Below are 21,146 nucleotides of genomic sequence, written 5' to 3' on the forward strand. Positions count from 1 at the left end.
TTATTATTATTATTATTATTATTATTATTATTATTATTATTATTATTATTATTATATTTTTTAGTCAAAACATATATTATTATTATTATTATAAGTGGTTTTTTTACAAAATAGAAATTAATTTGTGGTTATTTGTAAAAATAACAATATTTTTTTTAATCTTTTCATTGATCCACCAATTCAATATAAAATCACATTATTTTTCAGATGTAAAAGTGGGGTCAACTTTTTGAAATTCATAAATTCAACCATCAAGTCAGATCACAAGTTCATAATTAACTCTATAAATTATTATTCAATTTAAAAGTTATTTAATATTTTATTAAATGATTTTAAAAATATATAAAAAAATATCAACTGTCAAATGACATAGTAACAATTTTGAGTTGATCGACAGCTTTGTGAGCTTAATTGTTAATATTGTTTAACAACTCGGCTTAGATCGATAAAATTGAATGTTTTAAAAAAATTAAGGAAATTGACTAAGAAGAGTTATTCTTAAAGTAAGTTGATCTCTCTTTTTCAAAAGTCACTAAAAACAGTTTTGTTATAATTGGAATTTAGATGATTTTCAAAAACAAATATAAAAAAATTGAAAGGAATATATATATGTGGTGCAAGAAAGGTAATAACACCAGAGAGATCATCGGCAGAGTTTTTATTAGTGGTGGGTCTCCTTGACAAACGAGTTGATTTAGATATTCATCATAATCATGCCAACTACAAAGGGTTACTATTTATCATGCCTTCTAAATTTTCCTACGAGAATGAGCAATTCATTATCAAGGCAGTTACAAATCATTGGTGTGTAAGTTCTACTAATTAATTTTATTCACACAAAATTTTAACTACAAAATATGAGTTTGATATCAGTTTTTATTTTTAAAAACATTTATGTTATTAATTACTTAAACTTCTTATATAGTGGACATGCTAAGAATTTAGTATATAGTTTTATTAAAGTAAATAACAACACTAATTTGTTTTATGGATTTTTCATGTTATATAATGGTTGGAGATGAAAATTTTGGGGCTATACAACTTATTGAACGGTAAGTAATTAGAACCTTTTTTACTCAAAATAAAATTTGGTGACATTATTTAATTATTTCGGTATTATACACCACTCTAATTTTAAAATGTTTGGAAACACAACAATAAAATTAAAATTAAAAATTAAAAATAATCTATTAATATTATTCAATTTTTTATTTTTATTGTATATAAAAAAATTTCATTAACTAATTAGAATTAAGAATCATGATTTATAAGCACTCCTATTTTCTAAAAGAGATAAATCATCTATTCCATGCAACTTGCACTATAATTTTTTTTTCATAAGTTGACTTCTTAGAAATTAAAATATATGAATCAATATGAATATGAAATGTATAAAACACATGTATATTTTACATTGGCTACCCGGATAATTATTATATGATTTAATTACATTGCAATAATTTTAATTAAAATAAATAAAACCGATTAAATATTGTAATAACAAATAGGAAGTTTCCACCAAAAAGATTGTTTCTTGGAATGTATCCTAACATTTGGTCACCTAACATATTTATCTTTTGATGTAAATGGCTAGTAATTAATAGTTTGATATGGTTAAAAAATCAAATCATCATCATAATTATATAACATTGATTATGACAGAGATGTAATTTAGGCTGTGATACATATGCTCATATAGCAAAGGCATTTAACTTATACAGTAGAGAGAACGAGTAGACATTCTATTAGCGCACTACCACCATCCACCCCTCTTAATCACTAGAAGTAACATTGTATTTTGTTCGAATAGAGTTTTTCTCCATCTTTCAACATGTATTAAGTTTTGATAATAAGAAACTCATATAAGTATAATTGTATAAGACGATTGTTTGTAAAAATTAAATTATTTGAAATAATTGTACTTTGATATATGTTAATAAGTTGTGATAAATTCCGACTAAATCTGATATAACATTAATAAATATATTAATTAATATAAATATTGTAATATGTTAATTAATATAGATGATATAATGTATGTAGTTGTAATTTTGGATTATATAATTCATTCATTTATTAGTAAAATTATGGTTATTGTGTTGTGTTATTGTTGACTAAATGTATATTTGAGTCTAATATATTAACGTAACATGTTATATGTACATTTTGTTACATGAGATAACCAAATAACATGCATCATGTAAATTTTTATGTGTAAAGTTTATGTGTATCATGTAAAATGATATGTGTACTTAAAATAAAATTTATTTCATTAATTTTTTTAATTATTAAATTTTTTTTTTATTAAGGTTCAATTTTTAAAATTAGAAAAAACCTCTAAAATCTTTAAAACGCCGTAAAAAATACACAACTAAAACAATACATAATATCAACGTCATTATTGGTCTAAATTGAGAAATTTGTTTTATCACACAAAAAAAATCTAAAACCAATATATACATTAGTCTTTTCCCTTCATTCATATGTCTACTATAGAAAAAATAAATAAATAAAAAATATAAAAAAAAACTAGAAATTGTGCAATCAAATTTAAGATGTTTAACTCCCTTAGTTGACCACATTGAAGATTGGGGAAGAAGGTGAACATATGCGGGAGCTTTTTAAATGTATAATTTAAATACAATTATATTACTTTTAAAAACTTTTCAATTTTAATTTTTTTACAAATATTTATTCTTGTAGTTGTGTTTGATTAGGTGTCACACATAGATCCGCCTAATTTTAAAAACATGTGTGCTTATAATTAATATAACTCATAAATTTACGTTTCTTTTATGACTATCATTCATTTTAATTTTTCCTTTTTTTGATATATTTCTCCATCACATTCACGTTCTTTGCTGATTTAAGTTTTGGACGATTCCCTATCGGAAGTGTCCAATGGGTACCTTACGTTTAGATTTCTTTTTTCCCCATTGCAAATATAGAACCCTTTTAGGTAAATTTTAGATTAATTTTGAGGATATTTCAGTTATACTAACATATAAGGAGTATAAGATAGGATAAGTTAGTATTTGTTGAGTTAATAAAACAAGATTAAAAGTGATTAACTAATATCTTAATGATTTTTTTGTTTTTATATTTGTCGGAGAAGGGGTATCATTTTACATTGAATTTATTATTTTATTTGAGTCCTCAATTGGGATAAGCACAATTGATTAGCAACTTATTTCAATGGGAAGATACTTGACCACCCAAATGATGATGACATGCAAATTACCAAAATAATGTAACCACAAAAGCCATGATAATGCAAGATACCAAGTCTAATCCTAACTTGATTGCGGTTGCATTTAGTGGTACACATCCATTTGATGCTGAGCAATGGAGAACATACATTGATATCTCATGGTATGAGCTACCCGACGTAGGTAAGATACATGGTGGGTTCATGAAAGCTTTGGGCCTTCAAAGGAGCCGTGGATGGCCCAAAGAAATAGATGAGAGTGGCCCACATCATTATGCTTACTACACAATTAGAGACGAGCTAAGTCGAGTGTTTAGGGAAAATCAGGATGCAAAGTTCATATTAACAGGGCATAGTTTGGGAGGAGCATTGGCTATTCTTTTTGTTGTTATGCTTATATTGCATGAGGAAGAATGGTTGTTGGATAAGTTTGAAGGTGTTTATACTTTTGGGCAACCAAGAGTTGGAGACAAGAAGTTTGGGGAATTCATGGTGGAAAAGATGAAAAAGTATGATGTGAAGCATATGAGATATGTTTACTCTAATGATTTGGTGCCTAGAATCCCTTATGATGACAAATCCCTTTTCTTTAAGCACTTCAGTCCTTGTCTTTATTTCAATAGCTTATACCAAGGGCAGGTATGAAATCTGAATACTCAATAGTTGATGTTCTTTTATGTGTTTTGTTTGTAGTCTGATTCAATGATTTTTTTTTTCATGTAATAAAATGCAGATTCTAGAGGAGGAGCCAAACAAGAATTATTTCTCTTTGTTTTGGGTGATACCCAAGATCTTAAATGCAGTTTGGGAGGTGATTAGAGGTTTCCTTCTACCATTTGTTGTAGGTAGAGAGTATAAACAGAATTGGTTCATGACGATATTCAGGCTTGTTGGATTGATAATTCCAGGAATACCAGCTCATATCCCTAATGATTACGTCAATTCTACCCGATTGGGATCCTTAAACGAACATCTAGAGATTCAAAGACCACAACATTCCAAAGATGATTAATATCAATGACTTTGTTATAATTAGTTTTTATATTGGACCCATATGTTGGATTATTTGACTTGGTACATTAATAATATTACATAATTGGTGGGTGATCCAATGGATAGGGACTCTCCTATACCACATTATGTGTTCCAGCTGTGCTTTTCCATTCCAGCTGTGTGTATACTATTCTAGTGCAACCCACCACTACAGACCGCCGTGCAATCCTCAGGCAAACATGGTGATTTTTTTTTTTTTTGTGCTGCCAAACTTCAGCGAACACGGTGACACATTTGGCCACTAATTTTTCAAAGTTAGCCGTGGCTCAGGGCCTTATGGCACATTCCAAGGTCCTTTTTCAACTTCTGGTGATTTTTCAACATCTTTTCTTCTATTTCACCTAAGTTGATTGTCATGTCCAACACTGGATCTGTTGTTGCCTCCTCTTTCGTGTTAAGTTTCAATACGCTTCCTTTGATTCCGTGCAAAAAATTGGTAGGTGCAGCCGATTACGCAGGATGGGCAGCAGCCGCTAAACTTTGGTTCCGAGGACAAGGTCGTAAAGACCATTTGCTCAAACAGTCCAAGGATGTCGTTGCCGAAGATCAAGACAATTGGAAATAGATTGATGCCTCTCTATGCAACGTTCTTTGGTTTTCAATCGATGTCAAACTTCAATCTCAGTTTTGCTCGTTTAAAACATGTTATGATGTTTGGGCAAAGGCGAAGAAGACATACTCCAATGACATTAATCGTTTATATATTGTAGTCTATAATCTTATTTCCATGAAGAAACAAGAAATGGATATGCAAAGCAACATAGGTAAGCTTGATAGTTTGATTGCTGATTTTGATGCACTTATGCCCTATACTGACAGTGCTGAAACACATGCTGAACTACGTGGAAATTTCTTTATGGTTCTGGCCCTTGCAGGTCTTACACCAGATCTTGATTCAGTTCGCAATCAAATTCTATCTAGTTCCACTGTTCCCTCATATGAAACTGTTTATGAACAATTACTGCGTCTTTCGGCCCCTTCAGCTCTTGCTCCAGTCGTTGCTTCTCTCAATGTGTCAGTTGACTCTACTGCACTCGTCTCTAATTCTTATCAACGAGGTGGTAGAGGAGGAGGACGTGGACATGATCGTGGTCGAACTCGATGCAACTATTGCAACCGTTTTGGCCACGTTGAAGCACAATGTCGCACCAAAGCTAATCAATTGCATCCTAGAGTCGCCAATGTTGCTCAAATTGAGGCCTTTGACACAAGTGATCAAGTCACGTTTTCTACCACAAAATATAATGAGTACATCAAGCTAAAGGTGCAAATGCAAACTACCACACAAATTGCCTCTATTGCTCATATCGGTAATCCTATTGCCTTTGTTACACAATCTTCTTCACTTGGACCTTGAATACTTGACTCAGACGCCTCTAATCATATGTCTGGTAATAAATTGTTTTTCTCATGTTTGACTTATATGGACACACTACCTAGTATTACTTTGGCTAATGGGTCACAAACCAAATGTCATGGTATTGGCCGAGCAAATCCCCTACCCAAACTCTCTTTGGACTATGTGCTTTATGTCTCTGGTTGTCCATTTAACTTAATATCCATCAGTAAACTCACTTGTACCCTACCTTACTCTGTTACATTTGCTAATGGTTATGTTCTTGTGCAGGATCGGAGTACTGGGACGACGATTGGAGTAAGGAATGAGTCTTAAGGCCTATATTACCTTTCGGCACCTACAACGCCTATTGCATGTTTCGCCGTCGAGTTTCCACATATTATCCATCAACGTTTGGGTCATCCTAGCCTTCAAAAGTTGCATCTTATGGTTCCGAGTCTGTTAAAAGTGTCTACCTTAGAGTGTGAGTCATGTCAATTTGGGAACATACTAGGAGTTTATTTCCTGACAGAGTCAATAAAAGAGTTGTGTCTCCTCTTTGTTTTAGTTCATTCTGATATTTGGGATCCGAGTCGTGTTGTTTCATGTTTGGATTTTTTAATATTTTGTTACTTTTATTGATGATTTTCCCGATGCACTTGAATATTTTTAATGAAAAACTGCTCAGATGTTTTCTCAAAATTTCAAACCTTTTGCTCAGAAATAAACACACAATTTGGTACTCAGATAAAGATATTGCAAAGTGATAATGCTCGCGAATATTTGTCTACGTATTGTCAATTTTTTTTGACTTCACATGGCATCCTCCATCAAACTTCGTGTGCTCATACCCCTCAACAAAACGGTGTCGCTGAGAGAAAGAACCGACACTTGGTGGAAACGGCTCGTACTATGCTCCTTCACAATAATGTACCTCCTCGTTTTTAGGGAGATGCAATTCTCAAAGCTTGCTACTTAGTCAACCACATACCTTCCTCTGTACTTGAAAACAAGGTACCACATTCTCTTTTGTTTCCTCAACATCTTTATACCCTACCACTCCGCATCTTGGGGTGCACATGTTTTGTTCATGACCTTACTCCAGGGAAAGATAAGTTGGCTGCAAAATCCTTTAAGTTTCTTTTTCTCGGTGCTATTCCCCATATCTTCGACGATACTTTGTCTCTGCCGATGTCAGTTTCGTTGAGACTCGCCCCTTCTTTCTCTCTACTGCAAAAGAGTTCAATTATTCTGGTCAGTCACAATCTCTCTCTCCAGAGGTCCTTAATCTCCCCATTGCACCCACCCATGTCTCCATTCCCACCCTTGTATGTAGCACCACCCCACGCACCTACCAACGAAGGCCCCGTCCACCACCCGCTACTCAAGATTCATCCCCTGCTCTACCTGACTCTAACTCTCTGCATCCTACACCAGAGCTACCCATTGCTCTGCGTAAAGGTAACAGGTCATCTCTAAATCCTAATCCTATATATGTTTGTCATTTTAATTATAATCAATTATCTACATCCTATTATGCTTCCTTGGATTCTGTGTCTATTCCGAAAACTACAGGTGAAGCTATGTCTGATCCTTGCTGGCAATAAGCAATGATAGGCGAAATGTACTGCTTTGCACTCCAATGGGACATGGGATTTAGTACCTTTACATGATGGCAAAACCACAGTGGGGTGTCGCTGGGTCTACACAGTCAAAGTTGGGCCTGATGGAAAGATTGAACGCTTAAAAGTTCGTCTTGTGGCAAAAGGATACACACAGATCTTTGGTCTTGAATATGGGGATACCTTTTCTCCGGTTGCCAAAATCAACATTCGTCCAACTTTTTCTTGCCATAGCTGTTATCCACCATTGGTCACTCCATCAATTAGACATAAAAAATGCATTCATGCATGGAGAGTTACAAGAGGAGGTGTATATGGCACAACCACCAGGCTTCACTGTTAGCGGTTCCTCTCACTTGGTATGACGATTACGTCGATCTCTATATGACCTGAAACATTCTCCTCGTGCTTGGTTTGGGAGGTTTAGTACCGTGCTCCATGATTATGGTATGACTAGATGTGAAGCTGATTATTCGATTTTTTTCTTGCACTCTTCACCAACCACTTGCATCTACATGCTTGTCTATGTTGACGACATCATCATCACAGGTAATGACAAGGTTGGCATTCATCAACTCAAACAACATTTGTCTCAAAACTTTGAGACTAAAGATTTGGGGCCGCTAAATTTTTTTTTGGAGATTGAGGTTGCTCAGTTTAAGACATGTTTAGCAATTACTCGGCGAAAATATGCCCTTGATATACTTGAAGAAACATGCATGCTTGATTTTCACCCGCGTGATACTCCTATGGATCCCAATGTCAAGCTTCTATCAGGTCAGGGGGAGCCATTGCAAGACCCTGGTAGATATCGACGACTTGTTGGCAAACTTAATTATCTTATAGTAACTAGACCTGGTATTACATTTGTTGTAAGTGTAGTAAGTCAATTTCCGAATTCTCCATGTGATAGTCACTGGAATGTTGTCATTCATATTCTTAGGTATATCAAGAATGCATCAGGCAAATGATTGCTTTATGAAGACAAGGATAATACTGATGTTGTTGGCTACTCTGATGCTGATTGGGCAGGATCACCATCAGATAGAAGATCCACTTCTGAGTATTGTGTTCTTGTTGGAGGTAATTTGATATTGTGGCGGAGCAAGAAGCAAAACATAGTCGCAAGATTTAGTGCAGAAACAGAATATCGTCCTATGGCTGCAACGGCTTTTGAACTTACATGGTTAAAACAATTACTCAAACAATGATATTACATCTACCAACTCAAATGTGCTCATGAGACATCCTACTACCAATTCTATAACATTATATTTTACCAATATTCATTTATTTTGCAATATGTGTGTTGCTAATTATACGAACATGGATTATCATTTTCAAATTTTTTTTGGGGTGGTATTGAATAGGTGTCCAATTTGTATTGGTTGATGGTCACATGTTGGGTTATGATTATATTTGGATTTTATTTCCTTCGTATGTTTTGTCCCATTCTTGCAAACTGTGCTTAGATGAGGTTAATTATGATACAATCTTATCGTTTTACCTTACCTTTAAAACAAAATTAAATAAAGGACACACCACTTTTTATGGATGCTCTGAGAGCGAAACACCACAATATAAGTCACCAATTAGTGCTCTCTCTATGCAATAATAATTGTCAAATTTGTAAACATCTCAAAATTAAGGTCGACCCAACACATTATGAGGTCTAAAATGAAACTATTAGACAAGATTTTTTCAAAAATTAATAAATAAATTATTAATATTTTATTTAATAACTATAGAAAATTTCTTTAGTAGAATTAATAGCATTTTCAAATCTATTTTTTCTATATTTTTTTTAAAATAAAATAATACATCAATCACTCATGTAAAATTTTTCATAAGAAGGAAATAGTGTGTATACTATCACTCCAACAATTCATGTTAGCAATATGTTCACGACTTGTCTTCTAATTTATCAATTTATAACTAATATTTCTCATGTGGGCAATGTGCTCACTTTTTGTCTCGTAATTTCTCAATTTATAATTAATATTTTTCTAATCCCTACTATCTTCCTTAGCTAATTTAGTTGTAGTAAGAAGATTATTAAATAATTTGCAACAAAAATATGTTTTATTTAATTTATATAAGATTTTATTGGTTGATAGCAAAAATTAAGAAGAAGGTTGCACTATGATATTTTTTAGACTGAAAAATATCAATCCAAATAAACAATGATTTTGCCAAAAATTAAAAATTAAAACTTTCTTTAGGCTTTTCTTGTGTAATAAAATATTTTTTATAATTTATTATTGGACCTTTATGCTTGAAAAAAGAGTAAAAAAATATTTTTTGACAAGAACTAAAGCAAGGCTTGACGTGCCTCTCCTTTGGACGGCTCTGCTCAAAATAAATAACATTTTTATCAATTATGTTGTTTATTTATAGAAATAAAATGGGAAAGTGATATTGGGGGTGGGAGAGGAAAAGATAAAGACTTTTCATTTTTTTGGATATGAGGAAATATCTTGGAATAAGCCTCTCTAATTATTGGTAGGGAATTCAACTTAACGAGTGTGAATACGAGTTCTGTATTTTCTATAAATGAGTGTGAATGCGAGTTCTGTATTTTCTATAAATGAGTGTAAATTTATTTCAGTGGTAATCTTATTTTATCATCAATAAACGCCAATTTATACAATTAAATTTTATATAAAACATCAATATATATATATATATATATATATAAATTATTTGTAAAAAATTAGTAGAAATGAGAAAGTAAAAATTTATCACTTAATTGATAGATTTTTTTTTATCTTATTTTGATATTTTAAATTTTCAAGACAATTGAAGGAGCTTTGTTAGAAATAAAAATTAATAAGACAAAATTCTTAAACAAAATGGACAATCAATTTTTAATAATTTAAAAAAAAAGATATTGATAGTATGTTTAGTACAATATGATTCAAGTTTTCAAATAAATTTTGTTAATTAGTTTTATTTCTTGAGTCAAAAAATACTAATTTTTATTTCTTTTGTGTTAGTTTAATTTTACATTTAATTATATAAGTAAAAATTATTGTAATTGCTTTTTTTTTTTATAACTTGATTGCTTATTAGTTAAGTTTAATATATTAATTTCAAAATTATATTTTACTTTTTATTTTTTATAATTCTTTTATTCCTTTTTAAATATCGTGTTTTCATAATATAAAAAAAAAAAATTTCGTTTTCCAATTTCAAAAAATTATGAAATATAATTTTGTTAAAATTATCACACTCTCAAAGTAATTTTTCTAAATTACTAATGATACATATATCTCCAAATACAAGAAATACCTTTACATTTATTCGCATCTTTCAAGTTGTGAATATTTATTTTATCTTGGTTTATCAATTAAACTATTCATGACGTGTCAATGGTGGGTGGATACATATTTTTTCTTCTTTCCATAATATAACTTTCCCCTTAGCAGCATGAACCTATATATATGTACGATGATAATCAACATTATGAAAATAAATATTTTCTAAATCTCTCCATTTCATATACTTGAAATGCAATATATTTAATGTAATGTGTGACACGCGTTTACGCTCTAAATAATATATCATTTATATTCTTGCTTATAATTTGGTTAGATCGAAGGCATTTCTTCAAGCAATGGGTTCCAAACAAGCATTTTATGGAGATTATATATTGCTTAAGCTACAAGAAGCAAGTATTGTGGAACTAGTGCACCTCTTATTTCAAGGTTTAATTTTTTTTTTTTTTATAAATTCAAAGTTTTAAATTATACAAAAACTTACTTGTTATGATATTAATTTATTTCTCGACTTGAGACTACTATTCGTGACAGAGTTGTGTACAACTTTCGTTCTCTGATGCGTCTAACTCTGGAGCATTTGCAAAATAGTACAGTGGTCGTCCGAGAATTAGAAACTAGATTGGTCTCAGTCTCTCCCGTATATGGAACAATGGGATACCACTTTATATTGAATCTGCAAAATGGTACATACATAATTACTTTTGGTATATATATTGAAATAAATATATTCACATGAATTGAATTTATTTCAATATGTCATTGTTATTTTATTTATAAAAATATTACTATTTTATTATATATATAATTTTTATGGTTTATGTTTCTAAATTTTGTCTCAAAAAATTGTATATCTATGTAAGATTTGTCTTAGACAGTATTGACACATAGTTATATTGAAGAGAAAAATAATAATTTATTTAAGTAAATATAAATTTTATTGAGGCTTCTTAATGAATTCGACTTGATTTCCAAAATATTAAAGAGAAAAATAATAATTTATTTAAATAAATATAAAATTTATTTATGAATTAAAAAAAAATATAATTCATTACATCTATTCCACAGTTTTTATTGGAAGTAATGTTTTTCAAACTTCAAACACTAATATATTAAATTGTTACATTTTAAATGGTTACATTTTAATTTTACTAATATATTATACATTTTACATTCTAAATTTATTATTAAATATCATTCAAATTCAAAAGAATTCAAAGTATTCATATGAAAGATTAATAACGACTAACATGCAAATTCAAAGATACAAGATAATCATAGTTTTCTTTGTTATTGTAGATTGTTTTCTTAAGTCAACTTATATATTTAATGTCAATAAAATTTATGTGAATTGATGATATATATATATATATATATATATATATATATATATTAATATAATAATTTATTTATTAAGATCGTATGTTGTTTCCGTGCGTGCGACACGCACGGGTTACACACTAGTTTAATGTAATGTGTGACACGCGTTTACGCTATAAATAATATATCATTTATATTTTTGCTTATAATTTGGTTAGATCGAAGGCATTTCTTCAAGCAATGGGTTCCAAACAAGCATTTTATGGAGATTATATATTGCTTAAGCTACAAGAAGCAAGTATTGTGGAACTAGTGCACCTCTTATTTTCATCAAACTTAACGAATAGAAGATTCATTGATTGCACAGAAGGACTTGAGGCTCAATCGTCTATCAAGTAATGGAGGCACCTCTTTTTGTTTTCTTAGGTCCTTCCTTGAAAATAGTTGGAAACATGTTGGAATTGTGGCTCAATCGTCTATCAAGTAATGGAGGCTTCATTCCTCTCGTGCTCAACTTTTTTAAAGGTTCATTTCATCATTGTTATAAATTTCCACGATTTTCGCATGCCCACTTTCATTAATTTTGTTATTTTCTTTTTCTTACTATTTTGTTTCTTTCATAATATTGCGAATATCATTTTGTAGTCTTGCATGTCATATTTAAGCATGTGTGAATTACATGACTTGTTTGTCTATCTATTCATCATTGATAAGAACAAATTATCATAAAAATGATTAAGGATATAGTTTGTTTAAGAGATTATTATTATTATTATTATTATTATTATTATCATTATTATTATATTTTTTAGTCAAAACATATATTATTATTATTATTATTATTATTATTATTATTATTATTATTATTATTATTATCAGTGGTTTTTTTACAAAATAGAAATTAATTTGTGGTTATTTGTAAAAATAACAATATTTTTTTTAATCTTTTCATTGATCCACCAATTCAATATAAAATCACATTATTTTTCAGATGTAAAAGTGGGGTCAACTTTTTGAAATTCATAAATTCAACCATCAAGTCAGATCACAAGTTCATAATTAACTCTATAAATTATTATTCAATTTAAAACTTATTTAATATTTTATTAAATGATTTTAAATAAAGATATAATTTAAAAAAAAATATCAACTGTCAAATTACATAGTAACAATTTTGAGTTGATAGACAGCTTTGTGAGCTTAATTGTTAATATTGTTTAACAACTCGGCTTAGATCGATAAAATTGAATGTTTTAAAAAAATTAAAGAAATTGACTAAGAAGATTTATTCTTAAAGTAAGTTGATCTCTCTTTTTCAAAAGTCACTAAAAACAGTTTTGTTATAATTAGAATTTAGATGATTTTCAAAAACAAATATAAAAAAATTGTTAAGGAATATATATATGTGGTCCAAGAAAGGTAATAACACCGGAGAGATCATCGGCAGAGTTTTTATTAGTGGTGGGTCTCCTTGACAAACGAGTTGATTTAGATATTCATCGTAATCATGCCAACTACAAAGGGTTACTATTTATCATGCCTTTTAAATTTTCCTACGAGAACGAGCAATTCATTATCAACGCAGTTACAAATCATTGGTGTGTAAGTTCTACTAATTAATTTTATTCACACAAAATTTTAACTACAAAATATGAGTTTGATATCAGTTTTTATTTTTAAAAACATTTATGTTATTAATTACTTAAACTTCTTATATAGTGGACATGCTAAGAATTTAGTATATAGTTTTATTAAAGTAAATAACAACACTAATTTGTTTTATGGATTTTTCATGTTATATAATGGTTGGAGATGAAAATTTTGGGGCTATACAACTTCTTGAACTGTAAGTAATTAGAACCTTTTTTACTCAAAATAAAATTTGGTGACATTATTTAATTATTTTGGTATTATACACCACTCTAATTTTAAAATGTTTGGAAACACAACAATAAAATTAAAAATTAAAAATAATCTATTAATATTATTTAATTTTTTATTTTTATTGTATATAAAAGAATTTCATTAACTAATTAGAATTAAGAATCGTGATTTATAAGCACTCCTATTTTCTAAAAGATAGATAAATCATCTATTCCATGCAACTTGCACTATAATTTTTTTTCATAAGTTGACTTCTTAGAAATTAAAATATATAAAATATATGAATCAATATGAATATGAAGTGTATAAAACACATGTATATTTTACATTGGCGTACCCGGATAATTATTATATGATTTAATTACATTGCAATAATTTTAATTAAAATAAATAAAACCGATTAAATATTGTAATAACAAATAGGAAGTTTCCACCAAAAAGATTGTTTCTTGGAATGTATCCTAACATATGGTCACCTAACATGTTTATCTTTTGATGTAAATGGCTAGTCATTAATAGTTTGATATGGTTAAAAAATCAAATCATCATCATAATTATATAACATTGATTATGACAGAGATGTTTTAGGCTGTGATACATATGCTCATATAGCAAAGGCATTTAACTTGTACAGTAGAGAGAACGAGTAGACATTCTATTAGCGCACTACCACCATCCACCCCTCTTAATCACTAGAAGTAAAATTGTATTTTGTTCGAATAGAGTTTTTCTCCATCTTTCAACATGTATTAAGTTTTGATAATAAGAAACTCGTATAAGTATAACTGTATAAGACGATTGTTTGTAAAAATTAAATTATTTGAAATAATTCTACTTTGATATATGTTAATATATGTTAATAGGTTGTGATAAACTCCGACTAAATCTGATATAACATTAATAAATATATTAATTAATATAAATATTGTAATATGTTAATTAATATAGATAATATAATGTATGTAGTTGTAATTTTGAATTATATAATTCATTCATTTATGAGTAAAATTATGGTTATTGTGTTGTGTTATTGTTGGCTAAATGTATATTTGAGTCTAATATATTAACGTAACATGTTATATGTACATTTTGTTACATGAGATAACCAAATAACATGCATCATGTAAATTTTTATGTGTAAAGTTTATGTGTATCATGTAAAATGATATGTGTACTTAAAATAAAATTTATTTCATTAATTTTTTTAATTATTAATTTTTTTTATTAAGGTTTAATTTTTAAAATTAGAAAAAACCTCTAAAATCTTTAAAACGCCGTAAAAAATACACAACTAAAACAATACATAATATCAACGTCATTATTGGTCTAAATTGAGAAATTTGTTTTATCACACAAAAAAAAATCTAAAACCAATATATACATTAGTCTTTTCCCTTCATTCATATGTCTACTATAGAAAAAATAAATAAATAAAAAATATAAAAAAAAACTAGAAATTGTGCAATCAAATTTAAGATGTTTAACTCCCTTAATTGACCACATTGAAGATTGGGGAAGAAGGTGAACATATGCGGGATCTTTTTAAATGTCTAATTTAAATACAATTATATTACTTTTAAAAACTTTTCAATTTTAATTTTTTTACAAATATTTATTCTTGTAGTTGTTTTTGATTAGGTGTCACACATAGATCCGCCTAATTTTAAAAACACGTGTGCTTCATAATTAATATAACTCATAAATTTACGTTTCTTTTATGACTATCATTCATTTAAATTTTTCCTTTTTTTGATATATTTCTCCATCACATTCACGTTCTTTGCTGATTTAAGTTTTGGACGATTCCCTATCGGAAGTGTCCAATGGGTACCTTACGTTTAGATTTCTTTTTTCCCCATTGCAAATGATAGAACCCTTTTAGGTAAATTTTAGATTAATTTTGAGGATCTTTCAGTTATACTAACATATAAGGAGTATAAGATAGGATAAGTTAGTATTTGTTGAGTTAATAAAACAAGATTAAAAGTGATTAACTAATATCTTAATGACTTTTTTTGTTTTTATATTTGTCGGAGAAGGGGTATCATTTTACATTGAATTTATTATTTTATTTGAGTCCTCAATTGGGATAAGCACAATTGGTTAGCAACTTATTTCAATGGGAAGATACTTGACCACCCAAATGATGATGACATGCAAATTACCAAAAGAATGGAACCACAAAAGCCATGATAATGCAAGATACCAAGTCTAATCCCAACTTGATTGCGGTTGCATTTAGTGGTACACATCCATTTGATGCTGAGCAATGGAGAACATACATTGATATCTCATGGTATGAGCTACCCGACGTAGGTAAGATACATGGTGGGTTCATGAAAGCTTTGGGCCTTCAAAGGAGCCGTGGATGGCCCAAAGAAATAGATGAGAGTGGCCCACATCATTATGCTTACTACACAATTAGAGACGAGCTAAGTCGAGTGTTTAGGGAAAATCAGGATGCAAAGTTCATATTAACAGGGCATAGTTTGGGAGGAGCATTGGCTATTCTTTTTGTTGTTATGCTTATATTGCATGAGGAAGAATGGTTGTTGGATAAGTTTGAAGGTGTTTATACTTTTGGGCAACCAAGAGTTGGAGACAAGAAGTTTGGGGAATTCATGGTGGAAAAGATGAAAAAGTATGATGTGAAGCATATGAGATATGTTTACTCTAATGATTTGGTGCCTAGAATCCCTTATGATGACAAATCCATTTTCTTTAAGCACTTCAGTCCTTGTCTTTATTTCAATAGCTTATACCATGGGCATGTATGAAATCTGAATACTCGATAGTTTATGTTCTTTTATGTGTTTTGTTTATAGTCTGATTCAATGATTTTATTTTATTTTATTTTTCATGTAATAAAATGCAGATTCTAGAGGAGGAGCCAAACAAGAATTATTTCTCTTTGTTTTGGGTGATACCCAAGATCTTAAATGCAGTTTGGGAGGTGATTAGAGGTTTCCTTCTACCATTTGTTGTAGGTAGAGAGTATAAACAGAATTGGTTCATGACGATATTCAGGCTTGTTGGATTGATAATTCCAGGAATACCAGCTCATATCCCTAATGATTACGTCAATTCTACCCGATTGGGATCCTTAAACGAACATCTAGAGATTCAAAGACCACAATATTCCAAAGATGATTAATATCAATGACTTTGTTATAATTAGTTTTTATATTGGACTCATATGTTGGATTATTTGACTTGGTGCATTAATATTATTACATAATTGGTGGGTGATCCAATGATAGGGACTCTCCTATACCACATTATGTGTTCCAGCTGTGTGTATACTATTCTAGTGCAACCCACCACTACAGACCGTCGTGCAATCCTCAGGCAGACATGGTGATTTTTTTTTTTTTATTTTGCGCTGCCAAACTTCAGCGAACACGGTGACACACCTGGCCACCAATTTTTCAAAGTCAGTCGTGGCTCAGGGCCTTATGGCACATTCCAAGGTCATTTTTCAACTTTTGGTGATTTTTCAACATCTTTTCTTCTCTTTCACCTAAGTTGATTGTCATGTCCAACACTGGATCTGTTGCTGCCTCCTCTTTCGTGTTAAGTTTCACCACACTTCCTTTGATTCCGTGCAAAAAATTGGTAGGTGCAGCCAATTACGCAGGATGGGCAGCATCCGCTGAACTTTGGTTCCAAGGACAAGGTCGTAAAGACCATTTGCTCAAACAGTCCAAGGATGTCGTTGCCAAAGATCAAGACAATTGGAAATAGATTGATGCCTCTCTATGCAGCGTTCTTTGGTTTTCAATCGATGTCAAACTTCAATCTCAGTTTTGCTCATTTAAAACATGTTATGATGTTTGGGCAAAGGCGAAGAAGACATACTCTAATGGCATTAATCGTTTATATATTGTAGTCTCTAATCTTATTTCCATGAAGAAACAAGAAATGGATATGCAAAGCTACATAGGTAAGCTTGATAGTTTGATTGCTGATTTTGATGCACTTATGCCCTATACTGACAGTGCCGAAACACATGCTGAACAACGTGGAAAATTCTTTATGGTTATGGCCCTTGCGGTTCTTACACCAGATCTTGATTCAGTTCGCAATCAAATTCTATCTAGTTCTACTGTTCCCTCATATGAAACTGTTTGTGAACAATTATTGCGTCTTTCAGCCCCTTCAGCTCTTGCTCCAGTCGTTGCTTCTCTCAATGTGTCAGTTGAATCTACTGCACTCGTCTCTAATTCTTATCAACGAGGTGGTAGAGGAGGAGGGCGTGGACATAATCGTGGTCGAACTCGATGCAACTATTGCAACCGTTTTGGCCACGTTGAAGCACAATGTCGCACCAAAGCTAATCAATTGCAGCCTAGAGTCGCTAATGTTGCTAAAATTGAGGCCTTTGACACAAGTGATCAAGTCACGTTTTCTACCACAAAATATAATGAGTACATCAAACTAAAGGTGCAAATGCAAACTACCACACAAAAGGATACACACAGATCTTTGGTCTTGACTATGGGGATACCTTTTCTCCGGTTGCCAAAATCGCATTCGTCCGACTTTTTCTTGCCATAGCTGTTATTCACCATTGGTCACTCCATCAATTAGACATAAAAAATGCATTCATGCATGGAGAGTTACAAGAGGAGGTGTATATGGCACAACCACCAGGCTTCACTGTTAGCGGTTCCTCTCACTTGGTATGTCGATTATGTCGATCTCTATATGACCTGAAACATTCTCCTCGTGCTTGGTTTGGGAGGTTTAGTATCGTGCTTCAGAAGTATGGTATGACTAGATATGAAGCTGATTACTCGGTTTTTTTCTTGCACTCTTCACCAACCACTTGCATCTACATGCTTGTCTATGTTGACGACATCATCATCATAAGTAATGACCAGGTTGGCATTCATCAACTCAAACAACATTTGTCTCAAAACTTTCAGACTAGAGATTTGGGGCCGCTAAATTTTTTTTTGGAGATTGAGGTTGCTCAGTTTAAGACATGTTTAGCAATTACTCAGCAAAAATATGCCCTTGATATACTTGAAGAAACATGCATGCTTGATTTTCGCCCGCGTGATACTCCTATGGATCCCAACGTCAAGCTTCTATCAGGTCAGGGGGAGCCATTGCAAGACCCTGGTAGATATCGACGACTTGTTGGCAAACTTAATCATCTTATAGTAACTAGACCTGGTATTACATTTGTTGTAAGTGTAGTAAGTCAATTTCCGAATTCTCCATGTGATAGTCACTGGAATGTTGTGATTCATATTCTAGGTATATCAAGAATGCATCAGGCAAATGATTGCTTTATGAAGACAAGGATAATACTGATGTTGTTGGCTACTCTGATGTTGATTGGGCAGGATCACCATCAGATAGAAGATCCACTTCTGAGTATTGTGTCCTTGTTGGAGGTAATTTGATATTGTGGCGGAGCAAGAAGCAAAACATAGTCGCAAGATTGAATGCAGAAACAGAATATCGTCCTATGGCTGCAACGGATTTTGAACTTACATGGTTAAAACAGTTACTCAAACAACTCAAGTTAGGAGATGTCAACGTAATGAAACTAATTTGTGATAACCAAGTTGCACTTCATATTGCTTCCAATCCGATCTTCCATGAGAGAACAAAGCACATAGAAATTGATTGTCATTTTGTAAGAGACAAAGTTCTTTCCGGAGAAATCACAACTAATTTTGTTGGATCAAATGATCAATTGGCTGACATATTCGCTAAGTCGCTTAGGGGTCCTTGAGTTGAATCTATATGTAACAAGCGTGCATATGATATGTATGCTCCACCTTGAGGATGAGTGTTAGAATTCAAAGTATGATATTCTTTGACTGTACAATTTCCTAGGTTCAATGGTAGAACTTCTAGTCAAATACAGGCCCCTAGTATTTGAATGTAATTATTGTAACCTCATTATAAATAAAAAATGTGTGATCTTGTTTGAGACACACAAGAAATACACAAATAACAAATTTTTACAAAGAGAAAGTATCTTATAGAGTGTAGTGTTGCTATCATTTTTGTAAAATAGAATGTTAAAATATATCTTTAATGTTTGTAAAAATTTTAAAATTTGATGATTAGTCTTTATAAACTCTATCTTTTATTTATAATGTTTTCCGTCAACAATCGTAGTCTCTATAAAATCAAAATACTATAGATGCATTTTATGTGTTATGATAAAAATTTCTATACGAAATACGCTCAAAATTATGTTTCTAAGTCCAATATCTTGTTAGTTTTATTTCTTGAGTTATGATAAATATTTCTATAAAATTATGTTTCTAACTCCAATATTATGGTAGTTTTGATTCTTGAGTTTTTACATTATATGTTTACAATGTGGTAAACATGACAGAATGTAATATCATAAGAATTAAAAGTCAAATAAATTATTTTATAAAGATTAAAAATAATAGTTTTAGATTTTATAGAGATTTAATACAAATTTAATCTGTACCAAAAAAATACATACTTAATCTATAGTAATATTTAAATAACGGGTTTGAAGCCCATTTATTAAGATGGGCTACGGTTTGATATTGTTGGGTCATCCAAGTAAGTTGTTATACCCTCACACATACTCTTACATCTACATTTTATTAAAAATCTCATTTTACTTTTAAAAAGTTTTTCAGTTTATTAAATTTATTAAAAAAATACAAATTGTTAAAGTGTGAATCAGAAAATATAAAATAAGTTTTTTGATACATAAATATGCTTCTAAAAACTTTGACTTTGTATATTTCAAAACACACAACTATTTGAAAAAAAATTAACTCTAAATATTTTAAGACACATGACATTTTTTTTCAATTTTTTTTTACTAACTAGAAACTTTTCAAAAAAAATTCAGTACATACAATTTTTTTTAAAACAATAAATTCAAAAACTGTATACTAACGAATTTATTTTAAATTTTCTGATACAAATGTGTTTGGAATACTTAAGATTTAAGTTTTTCAGTACACAAAAATATTTCAAAAAATTAAACTCTAAATTTTTTAGAACACATTTGTGTTATGAAAAACTTAATTAAAATTTCCAGTACACACTTATATACTTAAAATTTTTAAATTTTTAAAATACAATTAAAGATGATGGAAGTGGAACAATATTTTTAATAAAAAAAAGATAAAATAAATAGTTTATGTAAAATATAAAATAGGAGAATAATTGTGAAGGTTTATAAAAAAATTTCAAGTAAGTTTAGTTTCTGACCTTGCAACTCATACTCTCAACCCAAGGGCCGTAGTCCAATGACAACTTTCAAGCCCAATTATTCAAATAAGTGTAAATAGTATCCAAATGTTGCAATTAGGTCTTTGATATTTTTGCAATACATAAAGGAAATTATACCATGTACCTCTCAAATTTAATTTATATCCCCACAAAAACAATAAATTAACAATTATGCTTTTATATAAATATTAAAATTT

The 21,146-nt window shown here is 30.4% G+C and overlaps 2 protein-coding genes across 3 annotated transcripts; both read left to right on the forward strand.

Moving 5' to 3' along the window:
• Positions 1-2,094: 2,094 nt before the first annotated feature.
• LOC101488872 (triacylglycerol lipase OBL1-like) lies at positions 2,095-8,779 on the forward strand. 2 transcript variants are annotated; one of them, XM_073367163.1, is made up of 4 exons: positions 2,095-3,847; positions 3,942-4,019; positions 4,117-5,025; positions 5,137-8,779. In XM_073367163.1, the coding sequence occupies exons 1-3, from the start codon at positions 3,266-3,268 to the stop codon at positions 4,171-4,173; spliced, it is 717 nt and encodes a 238-aa protein (XP_073223264.1). In that variant the 5' UTR covers positions 2,095-3,265; the 3' UTR covers positions 4,174-5,025; positions 5,137-8,779. The 2 variants fall into 2 exon arrangements, with proteins under 2 accessions (XP_073223264.1, XP_027189315.1); XM_027333514.2 differs by having other exon boundaries at positions 3,942-5,025; positions 5,137-8,774.
• Positions 8,780-15,854: 7,075 nt separating this feature from the next.
• LOC113786268 (triacylglycerol lipase OBL1-like) lies at positions 15,855-16,987 on the forward strand (the record flags this gene model as incomplete). The annotated part of the gene is made up of 2 exons (XM_027333629.2): positions 15,855-16,472; positions 16,577-16,987. Coding segments are annotated over 2 exons (897 nt in total), but the record flags the coding sequence as incomplete, so codon positions are not given.
• Between the last annotated feature and the right edge of the window lie 4,159 nt (positions 16,988-21,146).

This window comes from Cicer arietinum, chromosome 4 (assembly GCF_000331145.2).
Source record: "Cicer arietinum cultivar CDC Frontier isolate Library 1 chromosome 4, Cicar.CDCFrontier_v2.0, whole genome shotgun sequence".
In the NCBI taxonomy this organism is placed as follows: domain Eukaryota; kingdom Viridiplantae; phylum Streptophyta; class Magnoliopsida; order Fabales; family Fabaceae; genus Cicer; species Cicer arietinum.